The following is a 19,771-nucleotide window of genomic DNA, read 5'->3' as shown; positions in this document are numbered from 1 at the left end:
ATATTAGCCACAAAAATGAAAGTGAAAAAGCAAGCTCATTGAACTGTTATAATGTAGCATATACATCTGTAATTCTTTAAGTTGCCTTGAACCTATTAAGGCGTAGTGCGACTCAGAAATACTGGTTTAGATTGATCGATTGAAAGCAATAGATGGAGGAAGTTTCAACTTCACTGCTTGCAAAAATTAGTTTTCTGCACTTTTTTTCTTTAAATTGTTTTTGCATTTTAGTTTAACATATTTTTTTGATAATTATGTTGTGTTTCAACTAAAGTAAACTATCATGGCAACCAACAAATTTCAGCTTTACCAGCTTTACTCAGCAAAGGCTTTCTCAAGGAGAATAAGATGTCTTCCCAATAGAGATACATGTCATCTATACTCATACTATAAGATAAGGAATGTGATCAAAAACATTGGTTTTTTTAACCCAGTAAAATTTTCAGATATAAAAATGTATTGTTAATTTCTTATAGCGTGTTTTTATGAGCAGTAATTAGGATGTAAGTCACATGCATAGGTTGCTTTCAGTAGATGAAAGGCTTTTAGCTTTCTTTTATGTTTATGGTTAATATTTATATTCTGTTAACTTTATATCTGGAACTTGTTTTGTTTGTTGATAAACTGTACACAGAATAGTGTTGAAAAAAATTAAAAACTACTCTTAAATTTTGTAATCTTTTTTTTTTTTTTTAACAGGGTAATTTACCAAAGTACTCTCATAACTCTTTGATGGTTCAAGCAATAAAGACCAATTTAACAGATCCTGATATACACCTGCTTTTCTTTGATGTGGAAGCACTGATTATTCAGCTCTTGACTGAAGAAGCCTCCAGGCCTCATACGACACTTATCTCCCCAGAGAGTTTACAGAAAGCATCTGGCAGTGCTGAGAAAGGGGGCTCCTTTCTTGCTGGCAAGAGAGCAGCAGACCTTTTCCATCAGGTCAAAGAAACAATCAAAGAGAACATTAAGGAACATCTTCTTGATGATGATGATGATGATGATGATGAGTTGGCGAGACAGAAGAGGGAAGAAAGTGACCCAGAGTACCATTCTAGCAAATCTAAACCTTTAACTTTATTAGAGTATAATCTGACTATGGACACTGCAAAGCTTTTCATGTCCTGCCTACATGCTTGGGGTTTGAATGAAGTCCTAGATGAAGTATGTCTCAACCGTCTTGGCATGCTGAAGCCACATTGTCCTGTTTCATTTGGTCTGCTTTCTAGAGGAGGTCATATGTCATTGATGCTTCCTGGTTTTAACCAGCCTGTCTATAAACCACAAGAGGAAATCGAGGAAGCAGGAAGGAAAATGTCCATTACTGAAGGATTGGGAAAAGGCACATATGGAGTATCGCGTGCTGTTACCACCCAACATCTCCTCTCTCTCATCTCCATTGCAAATACCTTGATGAGCATGACAAATGCAACTTTTATTGGGGATCATATGAAGAAAGCTCCTACCAGGTACAAAAAAAAAAAGAAAGTATCTATCTATCTATATTCATATATTTTAAAATAAGTCATTTGGGAAGGATAATTTCTCCGAGGACAAGCGGGCCATATTAATTTCACATGTGGGTGATGTCATCCATGGAGCCCCAGTGCGGATGCTTGAAATAGTGTGGTATAGCTTTAAGAGCTCAAAGCTGTGCAGGTGCCTTCCTTTCAGACTTGTGAGCATGGGACCAACAGTCTTTTTTTTCAACCACAGAGAAACAGGAGAACATTATGTGGCAGCTTTCAATCTCAGTTTTAGAATTATTTTTCGATGTGTAGTGCCTTCCCTTGTGGAAATTTTCTTTTTATTTGCTTTTAAGTACCTTTTTCCGTCTTTCCCTTAGCCTTTTATAGATTTTTTTTTTAATCCATCTTTATAAGTTTTCTTTCTTTTTGTGGCTCACAGGCCGCCTTAGGCCTGAGCATTGGTTGGGAACTTCCCCTTCATTTTTCTTCGGTGAGATTCCCATTTTTCTACTTTATCAATAAATAACTCTTCACAAAGACAGTGCAGGAGGTATGAGAAATATTCACTGACAGGCCTGAAATATAACCCCAGGGGTGGAAAAAGCCTCAGTTGACAAATCCTCCCACCATTCACAAAGTGGTATTAAGATGTTCAGGCTAAACCTCATTGGTATAAAAAATCCCCCCTGGACTGCAAAAAAAGGGCTCTGTGCAGTGCAACATGAGAAACCAAGCATATTAAAAGATAGCTGAAGAAATCAACTTATCTCATAAAGACAATCGGTACACCATCGGTGCCAGCGTTTCACAATTCTGCTGCCTCAGTGTGTAACAAAACCAATCAACACTTCAAAGTGGGACTCTGACAGCGTGCCTCCATGCACTCAGAGTGCCTGTCGGTGAATATTTCTCATACCTCTTGCATTGTCTTTGTGAAGAGTTATTTATTGGTACTGTTGGATTTTCACTATATCTGAGTTATTTTGCCATTTTTCTACCTTAGCCATTTGACTTAGCCACATCCATTTTTCATTGCATTGTACTCAATGCAGTCAGACCATTTTTGCTTCTGGGGCCAGAACATAAAATCAAAATTATTAATAGAATTGTGTAATTATATAAATAAAGTGCGCTCAGTGCTCCTATTTACCAGTCATTTAGAATTAGACCAATAATAAAAGGGAACCATCACTGCAACACTTTGTTCCCTGGATAATGGTATATAAATTATAACTAAAATAACAGATAAAGATCAAAATTATTTATTTGCAAGCTGAAGAATGTTGAAGGCTTAATCCAGGAACAAATCAAAGATCCTTATTCATAGTGGTCTCCCAAGTCAAGGTCCATTATAGCGTTCCAAATGAATAGCCAAAACCCCCTCAGAAAATGTGAAAAAAGGAAATAAGAAAAAGCTACTTATAGTCTCATTGACACATAACAAACATCAAATGTCAGTACTGTCCCCCCCCAGTTTTTTTATCCATAAATCCTTCAAGTGTTTTCCAATTTTGTAGCTCACATTCCAAACATTCCAATTCCTATACAATTGGAAAACATTTGAAGGATTTATGGATAAAAAAAACAACAAAACACCCCATTTTTTGGACATTAACCTTTTTAAGCATCACCTTTAATATTAGTTCATCCTATTCTATGTGATATCTTTAACATAAGATGTGCCATACATAAGAATTGCCATACTGGGACAGACTGAAGGTCCATCAAACTCAATATCCTTTTCCCACAGTGGCTAACCCTGGTATCAGTGGCCTATGGACTTCTCTTTTAGGAAATTATCCAAACTGTTTTTAAACCCCGCTAAGCTGATTTCACCACATTCTATAGCAACAAATTCCAGAGTTTAATTACACATTCTGTGAAGAAATATTTTCTCCAGTTTGTTTTAAATCTACTACTTAGTAGCTTCATCAAATGCCCCCTAGTCCTAGTATTTTTGGAAAGAGTAAACAAGTGATTCACATCTACCCTTTCTGCTCTACTCAGCATTTTATAGACCTCTATCATATCACCCCTGAACCATCTCTTATCCAAGATGAAGAGCCCTAGCCACTTTAGCCTTTCTTCATAGGGAAGCTGTTCCATTCTTATCATTTTTGTCATTCTCTACCTTTTCTAATTCCGCTATATCTTTTTTGAGATACGGTGACCAGAATTACATACAGTATTCGAGCTGTGGCCATACTGTAGAGCAATTCATGGGCCATTTTCATCTTTTTTCCATTCCTTTCCTGATAATTCCTAATATTCTACTTGCTTTCTTAGCTACTACTGCACATTGAGCCAAGGGTTTTCTGGGCAGTGACTGCTAACATGGAACCCTGCATCACATAGCTATAGTTTTGTGTTCCTCTTCCCACATGCATCACTTTGCACTTGCTTACATTAAATGTCATTTACCATTTTGACTCCCAGTCTCACAAGGTTCTCTTGCAGTTTTTCACAATTGTCTTGCAATTTAACAACTTCTTGTCATTAGCAAATTTAATTATTTCACTAGTTATTCCCATCTCTAGATCATTGATAAATATGTTAAAATGCAGAGGTCCCAGCACAGACCCCTGGGGAACCCCACTATTTATCCTTCTCCATTGAGAATATTGACCATTTAAACCTACACTTTCAACCAGTTCTTAATCCATAATAGGACATCCCTTCCTATCCTATTCTTTCTAATTTTTTTCAGAAGTCTTTTATGAGGTACTTTGTCAAACGTCTTTTGAAAATCCAAATACACAATATCAACCGGCTCACCTTTATCCGCATGTTCATTCATCCCTTCAAAGAAATGCAGTAGATTGGTGAGGCAAGATTTCCCTTGACTTAATCCATGTTGTCTTTGTCTCATTAATCCATGCTTATGCATATGTTCTGTCATTTTGTTCTTTATAATAGTCTACCATTTTGCCTGGCACTGCCGTCAGACTCTCTGGTATATAATTTCCCAGATCACCTCTGGAACTCTCTTTAAAAATCTGCATCATGTTGGCCACCCTCCAGTCTTCCAGTACTATGCTGGATTTTAAAGAAAAATTATAAATTTCTAACAATTGCTCTGCAAGTTCAGTTTTCAATTCTATCAGCACTCTGGGATGTATACCATTCTGTCCAGGTGATTTACTACTGTGCAGTTTTTTCAAATTGACCCATTAAGAAAAGATGGGATTGGCATGTGGGATCGCTTCATGGAGTTAGTTAGGGGGTGGGCCATTAGTGTGGGCAGACTAGTTGGACTGTGGCCCTTTTCTGCCATAACATGTTTCTATGTTACACCATCCAGTGTTAACAGAGAATTTTGTGCTTCTCTGATTCATCAGAATTGAATACCATTTCTGGCGCTAGTAACTCCCCTACTTCTTCCTTGGTGAAGACTGAAGCAAAGAATTCATTTAAACCCTCTTCTATGGCCTTATCTACCCTGAGAGCCCCTTTTATCCCTCAATCATCTAGTGGTCCAATTGATTCTCTTCCTGGCTTCTTGCTTTTAATATATCTAAAAAAATGTTATTACTGTGTGTTTTTGTTTCCAGCACAATCTTCTTTTCGAGGTCTCTCTTTGCCTTCCTTATTAGCACCATGCATTTGACTTAACTTTCCTTTGCTATTTACAATTATTTTCAGTCAGATCCTTCTTCTACTTTCTGAAGGATTCTATTTTAGCTCTAATAACTTCCTTCACCTCTCTCGTTAATCACGCTGGCTGCCATTTGGTCTTCCTTCCTCCTTTTTTAATACATGGAATATATCTAGTATGGGCTTCAGGATGGTATTTTTAAATAACATCTACACCTGATGTATATTTTTGACCTTTGCAGCTGCACTTCTAAGTTTCTTTTTTACCATTCTCCTCATGATATCAGTCTCCTTTTTTTTAAGTTAAATGCTGTTGGATTGGATTTCCAGTGTGAACTTATTCCAGGGATTATATAAAAACTGATCATTTGCACCGAGCACACATACAAGACATCTCACCAACTGGGAGATAATCATACATACTATTATCAAGTGGCTCCAGCACCATTACTTCATGCACCAATTGATGCACTCCGCTTAGAGCTATGTCTAGAATTGTTTCCCCTCTTGTCTGTAACCATCTGCTCCATAAAGTAGTCCTTGATTTCATCAAGGAACTTTATCTCCCTAGCATGCTCTGATGTTACATTTACCCAGTCAATATCGGAGTAGTTGAAATCATCCATTATTATTGTATTACCCAGTTTGTTAGCCTTCCTAATTTCTGATAAAATTTCAGCATCTGTCCATTCATCTGGTCAGGCAAATGGTAGTACACTCCTATCACTATCCTTTATCCCTTTACACATGGAATTTCTACCCATAGGGAATCGAAGTTGTGTTTCTGCTCCTGTAGCATTTTCAGTCCATTTGATTCAAGGTCATCCTTGACATACAGTGCTAAGCCTCCACCAATTTGATCCACCCTATCTTTGTGATATATTTTGTACCCTGGTAGGACAGTGTCCCATTGGTTATTTTCCTTCCACCTGATCTCAGAGATGCCTGTTATATCTTTATTTTCAATGTACTATATTTTAGTTCAATATATTCTAACTCACATTTTTTTTCTCAGGCTTCTGGCATTTGCATACAGACATTTCAAACAATGTTTATCATATCTATTTATAATTTGCTCAGCAGTTGGCATGAATAATTTATAATCTTTAAAATCAACTTGCTCTGTATTTAAGGAAACCTAGTCTACTGTGGCCTGTATTGCAATTTCACTATCAGGATGCTCTGTCTTCCCTTATATGATATCTTTTAAAGATATCTCATTCTGAACTATGCTCTTTCTAAGCGACTGTCGGCCTTCCCCCAGTTTCTAGTTTAAAATGTGCTCTGTCTCCTTTTTAAATTTTGACGCCAGCAGCCTGGTTCCACCCTGGTTAAGGTGGAACCCATCGTTGTGGAATAGACTCCCCTTTCCTCATTATGTTGTCCAGTTCCTAACAAATCTAAACCCCTCATCCATGCATTGAGACTCTGGAGCTCTGCCTGTGTCTTGGGTCTTGCCTATGGAACAGGGAACACTTTTGTAAACCCTGGAAGTTCTGGATTTTAACTTCCTACCTAAGAGACTAAATTTGACTTCCAGAACCTCCCTACTACATTTCTCTATATTATTGGTGCCCACATGTACCAAGACAGCAGACTCTTCCCCAGCACTGTTTAAAATCATAGTGTGAGATCTGACACCTTTGCACTGGGCAGTCAAGTGACCAAGTGATCCTCATTCCCACCAGCAACCCAGCTAATGCCTAATAATTGAATCTCCCACTACAATGGCCGTCCTAACCCTTCTCTCCTGGACAGAAGCCCCTGAAGACATATCCTTGGTGCGAGAGGACACTGCATCCCCTGGTGGGTAGAACCTGGCTAAAGGATTGCCTCCTAGTTCAGCAGGGTGATGCTCTCCTTTAAGAAGACTTCCCTCCTCCGAGGATGCCAGACTGGAGGTAGGAATTTTCTACAAAGTTCCTTTAGGTCTCCTCTCTGCCTCCCTTCAGCCCCTTCAAGTCTCAAGAGATCGGACCTGTTCTCTGAGTGCTAGGAACTCTTTGCACTGAGCACACATACAAGACCTCTCACCAACTGGGAGATGATCATACATCTGGCACTCAGTGCAGAAGACTGGATGGCCCCCATCTTGCTGTTGGACTACTGCCTGCATCTTAATATTGGTGATTTCTTTGTTAAGTTGCTACAGGAGTTGGAATATGTACACTAAGGTCCCCTAAGATTGCCAGTTATATGTTAGGCTATGGTAATGTTTAATTTTTTATTATTTTGTAATATTGTAATTGGTAGGTTACCCTCCAAGGATTTCTTAGACTATTTCTTAAGAGCTAATTACTAGCTAATAGAGATTAGTTAATACTTTTTTAACATAAGATCAGGCCAGAGATTAGTGAGAGCTGAGGAGGGTGGGTGGGACAAAGACTATCCTCAACTAATATCAGTGCCCTAATCTGATGTTATCTTATGCTCTGTGATGCAACCTAAAATATTAAAATAGACTAAAACACTTTTATATAAAAACCCTAATACTCTAAAAGCTACACTTTTGCTTAAACTGACTTTGCTGAAAAAGCAAGGTATTGAACTAAACAAAGAAAAGAAAAGGATAATGAAATAACCTACTGTAACCCAAATTTTACCTTTTTCCATGTTTGAATGCCATCAGGTAAGATAGTCCAATGGAGGTTTTCTTCTCCTTAGCAGATCCTCATTCATCACCTCTTCAGGAAAAGGAGCAGTTGAGGTTTGTGTTACCTTTTTATTCTGCTTTTAAAGTGAAAGTGATGTCGGCTACACCTTCTGGATGAAAAGGGCAAACAGAATGCTTGGAATGATTAAGAAGGGGATCACGAACAGATTGGAGAAGGTTATCATGCCGCTGTACTGGGCCATGGTGCAACCCCACCTGGAATACTGCGTCCAGCACTGGTCGCCTTACTTGAAGAAGGACACGGTACTACTCGAAAGGGTCCAGAGAAGAGCGACTAAAATGGTTAAGGGGCTGGAGGAGTTGTCGTACAGTGAGAGAGTAGAGAAACTGGGCCTCTTCTCCCTTGAAAAGAGGAGACAGAGAGGGGACATGGTTGACACATTCAAGATAATGAAGGGAATAGACTTAGTAGATAAAGACAGATTGTTCACCCTTTCCAAGGTAGGGAGAACGAGAGGGCACTCTCTAAAGTTAAAAGGAGATAGATTCTGTACAAATGTAAGAAAGTTCTTTTTCACCCAGAGAGTGGTGGAAAACTGGTACGCTCTTCCGGAGGCTGTCGTAGGGGAAAACACCCTCCAGGGATTTAAGACAAAGTTAGACAAATTCCTGCTAGACCAGAATGTATGCAGGTAAGGCTAGATAGACTCAGTTAAGGTTCAGGTCCTTGGCCTGTGGGCCGCCGCGGGAGCAGACTGCTGGGTACGATGGACCACTGGTCTGTCCCAGCAGCGGCAATTCTTATGTTCTTAGTCACCCTGCTCTGATCCTGACCTTTTGACTTTTCCCTTTATTCAGGCACTATTGTTTAACTGAAAGTCAACTAAACAAAAGAGTAGTTTCTAACTGCCTAACTGAAAAGACCTTTGCAAAAAAAATATGCTCTGTATGGCTATTTTTTTTTCTAGCTGTTCTTTAAACTAATGTTAAATACTAAACAAAAGACTTGTCCTCAACTGCTCTTGGTACCCTAATCTAATCTTATGCTCTGAAATGCAACCTAAAATACAAATCTAGACTAAAACACTTTATATATAAATACCCTAATAGATACTCTAATGGCTATACTATTGCCTAAACTGACTTTTCTGAAAAAGCAGAGAACTGAACTAAAAAACTAAAAGAGGACAATGAAATAACCTTTTGAAACCCAAGTTTTACCTTTTCCCAAGTTTGAATGCCAACCGGTAAGATATTCCAATGGAGTTTTCCTTCCCCTTAGCAATTCTCCACTGAGTACCTCTTCAAGACAAAGAGTAGTTGAGATCTGGGTTACCTTTTTCTTTTTGTTATCTGTGCTTCTAAAGTGAAAATGATGCTTCTGAACATTGTTTTCTATGATGGTAACATAATGTTAAGGGCACTTTTATCATGTGCTAAACTCGGTTTTAATGTGGCACATTTTGGGGGTCTTACCTCTATTTTTTATTGCAGTTTATGCTTTAATGTAACCATTAGTGTGCAGTATCTGTGTTAGCCAGATAGTGTATGCTCAATATAATGCGTTAGCTGTTGTAACACTTTCATGCCCACTCAGAAAAATGCAATAATGTGTGGTTTTAATGCATTGTAACAAAGTACTGCACAGCCTCATAACACACTTGTTCTGTAGCCTGTTACCACAGGCTAACTGAGCATTACCCCCCCCCCCAATTCTATATACTGTGCTTAAAGTTGCATGTGAAAATATGTGCACTTTGCCGATTTGCTTGCATAACTTAATTGGTTAACAAACCAGCCAACGCTGATAATTACCAATTAAACAATTATTGGTACTAACTAGAATTTGCATGCACAACTTTCTAAATGTATTCTATAAAGTGGTGCACGTAAATTCTAGTGCATGGAATTCAAAAGGGAATGCAGCCAAGGGAGGAGCACAGGCGGTTTCATGGCTGTTTCTAAAATATAGCCACAGTGTTATCAAATATTCCTGATCCGTACATAGACACAGGCATTTAGTCCTGATTTTCATGAGCATAAATGCCTGCACCTAAATGTTACTGTGTTCAACAACCTTATAAGGCACTGTTTAAAGTCTTATTCCTGGAATTGTCACCATATAGCATAAATCCAATATCAAATTCCAAGCTTCCAACCTTTAGAATATCCTTTAAATCCTTAACTGATGTTGCTACTTCTGTTTTAAAACAAAAAACAACTCGGAAATGTGAAAAGCTAATAATGTTAAAACAAACACTTTCACCAATGCAATAGAATGTCACAAAATTCAGTGCTGCTGCAGTTTCAATAGAGGGAGTTTCAAATGACTGGAGGAAAAAGCCTCAGATTGGAACCCTTCCACCACCACAATAGTGGTCCAAGGTGGTCAGGCGAACACCTCACTGGCAAAAAACCTCCAGACCGACTCCCAATAGTAGTAAACTTGAAGCAGGGCTGTTGTGCAGAAGATAGAGGAAAAATCCACTTATCTAAATTGTTGATCGGTACACCGACGATGGCCAGCGTTTCACATATCTGCTGCCTCAGGATGTAGAGCAATCCGATCACACTTTAAGCTGGACGCAAACCGCATCTCAAGATCAAAAGAGCTACTTCTGTTTTAGCCATAGGCCTCAGAAACACCCCTCCTCCGTCCCATAAAGGTTATGATCTCATAAAGGGGAGATTCATGTGTAACCTCCTCATCGGTCAAGGCTTAAATTTTTAATGGCTGATGCTCAATAATTTTATGTTTATTTTGAACACTTTTTATACTTTAAAGCGACTAATGAAGTTTATGTACTTATCTTCAAAAGTGTTGCTGTACTTAGGCTGGTGGACCCGACATGTTTCGCTGCCGCTTCGTCAGGGATCCACTCTTGCCGTTAACCACCATCCCACATAGACTCTTAGGAGGAGGGGTGTTTCTGAGGTCTATGGCTAAAACAGAAGTAGCAACATCAGTTAAGGATTTAAAGGAGTAACATAGAAAGAATATTCTAAAGGTTGGAAGCTTGGAATTTGATATTGGTATTTATGCACCTAAATGTTAGTCATGTAGATGGGTGCTACATATGTTTCTTTAAATTGTGGCTTAACTCTGGAGAAGGTTTATAGCAGGGGTAGGGAACTCCGGTCCTCGAGAGCCATATTCCAGTCGGGTTTTCAGGATTTCCCCAATGAATATGCATTGAAAGCAGTGCATGCAAATATATCTCATGCATATTCATTGGGGAAATCCGGAAAACCCGACTGGAATATGGCTCTTGAGAACCGGAGTTCCCTACCCCTGGTTTATAGAATAGCGCTAAGTGTCAATTTTTTGGGCATAGAATTTACCGTATTTTCACGCATATAACGTGCGCGTTATATGTGGTTTTTACAAACCGCGCATAACCTTGCGCGTTGTACAAAATTTTTTTTGCATAGTTCCCCCCCCCCCCCCGACGCCCGATTCATCACCCGGAAGGAGCGCTCGCACTCCCACCCTGAAGGACCGCTCGCACCCCCACCCGAAGGACCGCTCGCCCCCCACAGCCTCCCCCCCCTCCCCCATGGAGAAGCTGTCTACCTTGTTTCCGGATGCCAGCGAGCCCAGCTGTTTCCTCTGCCGGCGGTCCTGCCCCTTCTCAGAGCCCTGTGCTGCGCTGCTTCCTCTTCCGGCGGTCCTGCCCTTTCTCTGACATCAGAGAAAGGGTGGGACCGCCGGAAGAGGAAGCAGCGCAGCAGGGCTCAGAGAAGGGACGAGACCGCCGGCAGAGGAAACAGCTGGGCTCGCTGGCATCCGGAAACAAGGTAGACAGCTTCTCCATGGGGGAGGGGGGGAGGCTGTGGGGGGCGAGCGGTCCTTCGGGTGGGGGTGCGAGCGGTCCTTCGGGGGGGGGGTGCGAGCGGTCCTTCATGGAGGGGATGCGGGTGTATGCGAGCGGTCCTTCGGGGTGGGGGTGCGAGCAGTCCTGCGGGGGGGTGAATCGGACGTCGGGGGGGGGGCATCAGGCTTTCAGGGCAGGGACAGGACTTCAAGGGGGAAAGGAGAGTCGGGGCGGGCGAAAAGAGAGTCGGGGTCTCCAGAGGAGAGTCGGGGCGGGCGAAAGGAGAGTCGGGCAGCATGCGTGGTATACAGGTATGCGTGGTATATAAAAATTTCTGTACATAAATTTGTGTTTTCCGCGCGCTATACCCGTGTGCGCGTTTTACACGGGTGCGCGTTATCTACGTGAAAATACGGTACTCCTTAGTGCTTAACACCCTAGTAAAAGGGCCCCAATGAGTGCTGGAGCTTTTACCGTCATAGCCTGCGATAAAGAAACACTAATGTGGCTTCATAAAATGGTGGGGTGGGAAGGTGTCTGTATATAGCCGTTTGGGGGAGGATGGGTTGGAGAGGGCTTCAATGGCTGGGAGGGTTTAGATGGGATGGAGTAGGTTTTAACGGAGATTTCGGCAGTTGGAACCCAAGCACAGTACCGTATAGAGCTTTGGATTCTTGCCCAGAAATAGCTAAGAAGAAAAAATTTAAAAAATTTAAATTGAATCAGGTTGGGCAAACTGGATGGACCATTCGGGTCTTTATCTGCTGTCATCTACTATGTATGTTACTATGTCATCTACTATGTTACTATGTTATTTATGTATTTATTTAAATTGTTTTTGAAACAGTCAATTTGTTTCTCCTTCTTTGGGTTTCCAGTTGTATTCAAGCTGGCTCTAGGTTTCTTTACAGTAATAAAAAAATAGCACACCAGCAGAATTTTGTACTTCTGTGTTCTAAGAAGATTACTTAAAACTAAGCTTTTTGTTGTTGCCTACCTGTGAATTGCTCCCTAGGATTCTGTTCCTCATCTAACTGTAATGATAGTGAAGGATGATTCCAAGGAGTTTTTAGGTTCCACTTCTTGAGTTGCTTTGAATTATTGTATAATGTTATGTATGTTATTTTGGAAACCGCTGAGACTCTAGGCGGTATATACATTTTTTAAAATAAATAAATATATGAACAAGTCTCTGACAGCAGGAATTTGAGTTATCAGAATCTTCTGGTTTTAAGTACTGAGCCTTGGCTTGGATCAGTAAACATGACTACTCTTTGTCCTGGTAGTATTTCAGGCTTTCCTAATTAGAGTGTGTCTGCAGCTAATAGCATGTGCCCAAGCAAGCTTCCCCCTGGGGACAACCAAACCCTTGTCTGTACTGTACCCACTATGAGCCTCTAAGTGTCAGATAACTATTATCCTGTTACAGCCTGCATGATAGCCCAGCAGTATCATAGACTTGGCTTATGCTCCAGTTGTTTGCTTGATGTGGGAAGGATTTGAGCTGTTGCACACATCAGTGCTTCCTGACTGGATTATCAAACAAATGTGTGGCAAGTTTTGAAGGGCATCATGGCCCATGCCTCTCAGCTGAAAACTATTGCTGCAGTGGTGGGGCTGGGGAATAAAATGGTGAAAAAACAAACTATGAGTATAGGTTTATAGCAGCTGAGCTGGTAAGAACTAGATCTGAAGGAAATGGAATCAGAAAGGAGGAGGAACTGGGACCATAGCTGAAGGAAATTGGTTCTCACTTTAATAAATTACCGTATTTTCACGCATATAACGCGTGCGTTATACACGATTTTACAAACCGTGCATAACCATGCGCGTTATACGTGTGAGCGCGTTTTACAATTTTTTTTTACATTCTGATCCGGCATTCCCCCTGCGAACCGGCATCCTCCCCCCCGCTCGCGTCACCCCCCTCCCCAGCGATCCTACATCCCCCCCAGCACCGCAAAGACAACTCTTACCCAATTGGGCACCGGCACCAGCACCAATGCACAGCATGTGCCAGTGCCCGAAGATCCTCCCTCGTTGGTTTGGGCTGGGCTGGGCTGGGCTGGGCCAGGCGGTGCGAGAGAGATCCTCCTTCTTCCTCTGACGGGCTGGACTAGGCTTTGAGCATTTGCGCATGCTCAAAGCCTTCTGGTCTCGCTCTCTCCGAGATAATCTGATGCAAGCGTGGGGGGGGGAGGGAGGATGCCGGTTCGTAGGGGGAATGCCGGATCAGATTATCTCGGATCAGAGGGGGAGGGGGGAGTGACTCGAGCGGAGGGGAGGATGCCAGTTCGGAGTAGGCGGGAGGAGGTTTTAGCATGCGCGGTATACACGTGTGCACGCTATATTAACATTTTATTACATAAATTTGTGTTCCCTGCGCGATATACCCGTGTGCGCGTTTTACATGGGTGCGCGGTATATGAGTGAAAATACGGTAATGACTCTTAAGATCATTTGAGTACAGTTTATCAAACAGTTTTGCCCTAAGCACAAAATAGAGGAAAATGGATCTGCTCCTTTTTGAATAAAGAATTCTGAGTGGACAATTATTTTGTAAAATTCTTCATTAATCTGGATTATTTTAATCATTTTCAGGATTTTGGTTTAATGGTGGGTTTTTTTGTTGTTGTTTCTGTGTTTTGCTTTCATTTTTTAGGCCCCCTAAGCCTGGAACCCCAGAGGTACAGAAAGGGAAGATTTCTCAACCAATTTCCAGTAGTGCTATGCAAGGACAAATTAAACAAGGTAGAGTATCAAGTGACTTTTTTCTTTAAATAATGAATGCATTCTTACATAACACTTGAATTTTGTATAGAACAAGTATATCAATTATGTTTTAGTGCCTCTTGTTATAAAGAATTAAAATATGACTGCAAGTAAATGGTGGAAAGTCAGTTGTATAAAATAAAATTTCAAAGCATTCAGAAACCACTTCACATGTCGCAGACCTGATGGGCCGCCGCAGGAGCGGACCGCTGGGCGAGATGGACCTCGGTCTGACCCAGTGGAGGCAACTTCTTATGTTCTTATGTTCTTATTCCATGTTATGTCATTTCTTCATCAAAACAGAGCAGTTTTTCTACTATAACTTTGCTACAAGATAAGAAACCAAATGAAATAGGTTATAGCCCTATGTACTCGTATTACTATTTTATTATACTTTTCATTGTCATATTAAGTAGTTTGATAACAAATAATGCTAATAAGTTTATACTTATAAAGGACAGTGCAGAGTTTATACTTGAAAAGGACAGTGCAGAGCCGTAACTTAAAGGCCATCTGTCCTTTAGCGTGATGGTTTACTTTTTAGTTTTCTATGTTGATCTTACTCCTGATGTAGTGGAAAAGACATACATTCCCATGGTAACATCCCACCATACTCTACATAAAGAGGAAGTTTCTCTTTTTTCTCTCTCTTCGTTTCAAAGCAAGAGCCAATCTCTGTTCAATATTAAATACATTTTTATTTTTTTTTTACATTATGTTATCTTAATGCATCAGGAATAATTTTCTCAGGGCATTTGGTAGCAAACAGTGTGAAGATTTTAATATGGAAAGGATATATGTGTCCATTCCCATACTGCCATATTCTGCATCAAGTGGAAGTCTCTTTTTTTTCTGTCTCCTCTTTTCAATGCAAGAGACAATCTCTGTTCAATATTAAATACGTTTTTACATTCCATTATCTTATTACAGCAAGAATAATTTTTTTCAGGGTATTTTGGTAGAAAACATTGTGCTAAAGCTAAGCACATAGCCATATTGCTTTGCTTAGTTTGTTACATTACACCTCCCCCCCCAAAAAAAAAAATCTAAATGGTTTCTAAGATTTGTGTAGCAAAGAATGGCAGAAGTGTAGAATGAATGCAATTTATTTGCAATAGTGTATGTATGCAAAAGTGAATGGTAAAGACAAAGATTTTTCCAAAAAACCCTGAAATTATATATCTGCTGTATTTAAAAATCAAAAAGTATTAAGAAAAGATCTCTTAACAGAAAGATCCTACAGTGGAGTGATTTTAAAAATAAATGTTTATAGTTTTATGCCTCATTTTCGTTTCAGGTTATTTGTGACTTTTAAATTAACTGGAATCCAAATTCAAGGCTTGCTTAGGAAGGACAAAGATAGATATGGCTCTACCTAAATTCTATCCTCTTTCCCTTCTCTCACCCATATCATTTCCTGCTATATATATATAGCAGGAAATGCTTAATTGGATGAAGATGTAAAGGACCATGCATCTGTTCACAAAACTATATATATATCAGAATATATATATATAGTTTTGTGAACAGATGCATGGTCCTTTACATCTTCATCCAATTAAGCATATATGGTCCCTGCTGTCAAGCACATTTTTAGAACATTAAAGTCTATCCCTTGTTCCCTTGATTTTAGTGAATTGCTTAGAATCAAAAGCAATATATTAAGCTAACTTGAGATGCTGGTCAGGTTTGGTATCAGTTTGTCAGACAATAGCATAGATCAAACATTTGATGAAAGAATTAAAATTTCTCCCACCTGCTGGTTAATTTGTTTACAGACACTTAAAAAGCCTCACTTCTTGCAGCCAGATTCAATTAAGCTTGACCTCCTATAAACCACATGTAGGTTTTTGCCTTTCACTACCTCCATAACCAGAGTTCTTGAATCATTTTCAGACTCAAGCATTATATTTATTGATAGTTGGTTAAGATGCCCTTTGCTCAAGCTTTATCACATCTTCTTTATATCTGCTCAGTCACTAACCTGCTGTCTTAAGTACATAAGTACATAAGTAGTCGCCTCCGCCGGGGCAGACCAGAGGTCCATCCAGCCCAGCGGTCTGCTCACGCGGCGGCCCATCAGGCATATTGCCTGGTCAGCGGTCCCTGACTAATTTTATGCCTACCTCTACACTTATCTCTAAACCTTCCACTGCTCTTATCTGTACCCCTCAATCCCTTTGTCTTCCAGGAACCTATCCAGGTCATCCTTGAAACCCTGTACTGTGCTATTTCTTATCACGGCCTCCGGAAGGGTGTTCCATGTGTCCACCATCCTCTGTGTGAAAAAGAACTTCCTTGCGTTTGTTTTAAACCTGTCCCCCTTCAATTTCATCGAGTGACCCCTTGTTCTTGTGGTTTCTTTCAAATTGAAAAATCTGTCTTTGTCAACCTTTTCGATGCCCCTCAGGATCTTGAAGGTCTCTATCATATCTCCTCTGAGTCTCCGCTTTTCCAGGGAGAACAGCCCCAGCTTCTTCAGTCTGTCAGTATATGTAAGGTTTTCCATACGCTTAATCAGTTTAGTTGCTCTTCTCTGGACTCCCTCAAGCATTGCCATGTCCTTTTTGAGGTACGGTGACCAGTACTGTACACAGTATTCCAGATGCGGGCGCACCATAGCCCGGTACAGTGGCAGGATGACTTCCTTCGTTCTGGTCGAGATACCCTTCTTAATGATACCTAACATTTGGTTTGCTTTCCTCGAGGCTGTGGCGCATTGTGCCGACGCCTTCAATGTCGTGTCTACCATCACTCCCAAGTCTCTTTCCAGATTACTGACCCCTAGCATTGAACCACCCATTTTGTAAGTGAACATCGGGTTCCTTCTCCCTATATGCATGACCTTGCATTTCCCTACATTGAAGCTCATTTGCCACTTTTTCGCCCATTCTTCCAATGTCGTAAGATCCCTTTGGAGATTCTCGCAGTCAACCGTGGTTTCAACCTTGCTGAATAGTTTGGTGTCATCTGCGAATTTGATGACCTCGCATTTTGTTCCCGCCTCCAGGTCGTCAAACACTCTTTGGATGAATGTCTTGATTAGATTATAAACTCCAAGAATGGGGTTTGTCTCTTGTGTGTCTTTAGAGACATGTGTACATATGGTATGAACTATACAAACAATAACACAACTTTCAAATTCATGACAGAATCTTTGGCTTGCAGGAATGCAAACCAGATTCTTAGTATGATTGGTGAGGAAAGAAGGTACTATAAAATGGATGTCATAGTTCATTTGAAGATCAGTGGTCTTTCTACATAGAAACGGCATCAATGAAGAACAAGGTTTGAAGAATTTAGAGGAAAGAACAGAACACTTTTTTCTTTCCTTGTGCTGCCCGTAGCAGCACACAAGAGTTTTCTCTTGCTACCGGTGACCCAGTCTGTTTGTGATATTATTGATGCTTCCAGGAAGCTAGCCACTCAACAATGTTATCAACAAAAGTGGACTCTATTTTCTTCCTGGTGTCTCCATCATCATGATCCGACTTCCTTGTCAGTGGAATCGGTGTTGGATTATCTACTTCATCTGTCTGACTCTGGGCTCAAATCTACATCTATCAGAGTCCATCTCAGTGCTATTACTGCTCAAACTTTGGTCTCCAGATTCATGAAAGGACTTTTCAATGTGAAACTACCTCTCAAACCTCTAGTAGTCTGGGATCTTAATGTGGTTATTTCCAGGTTAATGAAACCTCAATTTGAACCAATGGCCACAGCTTGTCATCTTTAAGAAATAGGGAATTAAATCTCCACGGAAGCCTTGGCAAAGTAGGTGAAATATTATCCAAATGAAGAAGCACAGCAGAGTGATCCAAATTTGTCCTACTAAGAATACTAGTTTTAGAAATAGAGATTAGAAAAAAATAAATTTGAGAGTGACTATTATGTGGGGATGCGAAAAATGTATACTCCTTTTCCATAGGATTTAAAAGTCTCCAGGGATCAAGTAACCCAAACAAATTTTTAATGTCCTTGATTATCATATGAGATTTAGTATATCTTTATGGGCTGTTTGATTGTCTATCTAAAATTCCATCCTGCAGTCTCTCATTTATTATCCTGTATTAATGAATTTTCAACTCTCTCTGGTTATAAAATTAAGTGGAGTAAATCATCTCTATTGCCCTTAACTCCTTATGTACTAAAACACCATATCTCTCATTTCTCTTTTAAATGGGAGCCTGGTGAGATCAAATATCTGGGCATTTGGTATGGTTCTACTGGTTCTCTGAACTTTAAATTTATAATAGAACTAACAACTAATATTCTAGAATCCTGGTCCCCCCCCCCTTTATCTTTCTTGTTGGGGTAGAGCTGAAACCATTAAAATGGTAGTAGCTCCAAAGCTTAATTATATTTTCAGTATGATACCGCTTCCATTCTTAGCTGGGTTATATAAGAAAGTGGATAGCCTAATGAATAAGTTTCTTTGGAGATCAAAGCCACCTAGGTTTGCGTTTTATAAGCTAAAATTGCCTAAATCTAGGGGTGGTTTAAACTTACCGGATTTTAAAAGGTATCATTTAGCTTTTAGGCTTGCTCAGGGTTTAATGTGGTTTCATAATTTTGACAATTGGAATGTCCCTAGATGGCTAACATTTGAAAAAAATGTTAATTTTTCTGAATCAATACATCTGTTACCATTTATGGATACATTTCCATTTAATGGTACTTTAAAAATAGTTAAATCATCAGCCCTGAACATATTCTCATTCTACAGAGCTATTAATGGCGATATTAGGAAAAGGGATCACGTCCCCCTGTTGTTAAGCAGTATCTTTGACTCTCGACTTTTTAACTGATATAAAGATACTATGTCAATCTAAAAGCATTTGGGCTTTCTCACTTAATCATCGAAGGAAGATTATTTTTGGTAGATGAATTAGAGCATATTTTGGAGTGTACTGATTTAGATGATAATCTTTGCACAATGCTTCAATATCTCTTAATTCACTGTTATCTACATATAGGGAGGCATCTGGTCTCTTCAATTTCTCTAAGATTATAGGCCCACTACTGTTAGCCTGAAAGCGTCAAATCTTTATAAAATATTAAGGGAGGTTGATAGAGAGAAAGATGTTTCCTTTGATTATATGTATATGATCTGGTGACCTAAACTTAAACCCTGGGGAGTTGGACTGGAAATCATTTTGGACATACTCTGCAAGGCCCATTATGTCGGCATCTATTTGCCAATCCACCTATTTTATGTTACATAAAGCTTATTAGACCACCACTAAAATAGCTAGAGTATTACATTTGTCTTCGGATATGTGTTGGTCTTGTCATCAGCAACTTGGAACTCTCTTGCACCTTCTTTATACATGCCCTAATATGCAAATTTATTGGTCGGGTATATGGTCAGAATTCAAGCGATAATGCATATGAATAATAATGGGTTACCTCTATCATATAAATCTATCATACTGCGTTCCGCATTCCCAGATATCTTGTTACCAGCATCATTCGTTAAAATCTTTGATTGTATGATTGCACTA

The 19,771-nt window shown here is 39.9% G+C and overlaps 1 protein-coding gene across 4 annotated transcripts in view; it reads left to right on the top strand.

Moving 5' to 3' along the window:
- The window catches only part of WDR7 (WD repeat domain 7), a 606,257-nt gene that overhangs the window by 149,973 nt on the left and 436,513 nt on the right, over window positions 1-19,771 (top strand). For all 4 annotated transcript variants that reach the window (XM_033933907.1, XM_033933932.1, XM_033933915.1 and 1 more), the window contains exons 15-16: window positions 700-1,472; window positions 14,158-14,246. In XM_033933907.1, the coding sequence (XP_033789798.1) occupies window positions 700-1,472; window positions 14,158-14,246 (862 nt within the window). The remainder of the gene's footprint in view (window positions 1-699; window positions 1,473-14,157; window positions 14,247-19,771) is intronic.

The sequence above is a fragment of the Geotrypetes seraphini genome, chromosome 1 (assembly GCF_902459505.1).
Source record: "Geotrypetes seraphini chromosome 1, aGeoSer1.1, whole genome shotgun sequence".
NCBI classification, from domain to species: domain Eukaryota; kingdom Metazoa; phylum Chordata; class Amphibia; order Gymnophiona; family Dermophiidae; genus Geotrypetes; species Geotrypetes seraphini.
The sequence above is the reverse complement of the archived record's forward strand: the minus strand, read 5'-3'. Positions and strand labels throughout refer to the sequence as shown.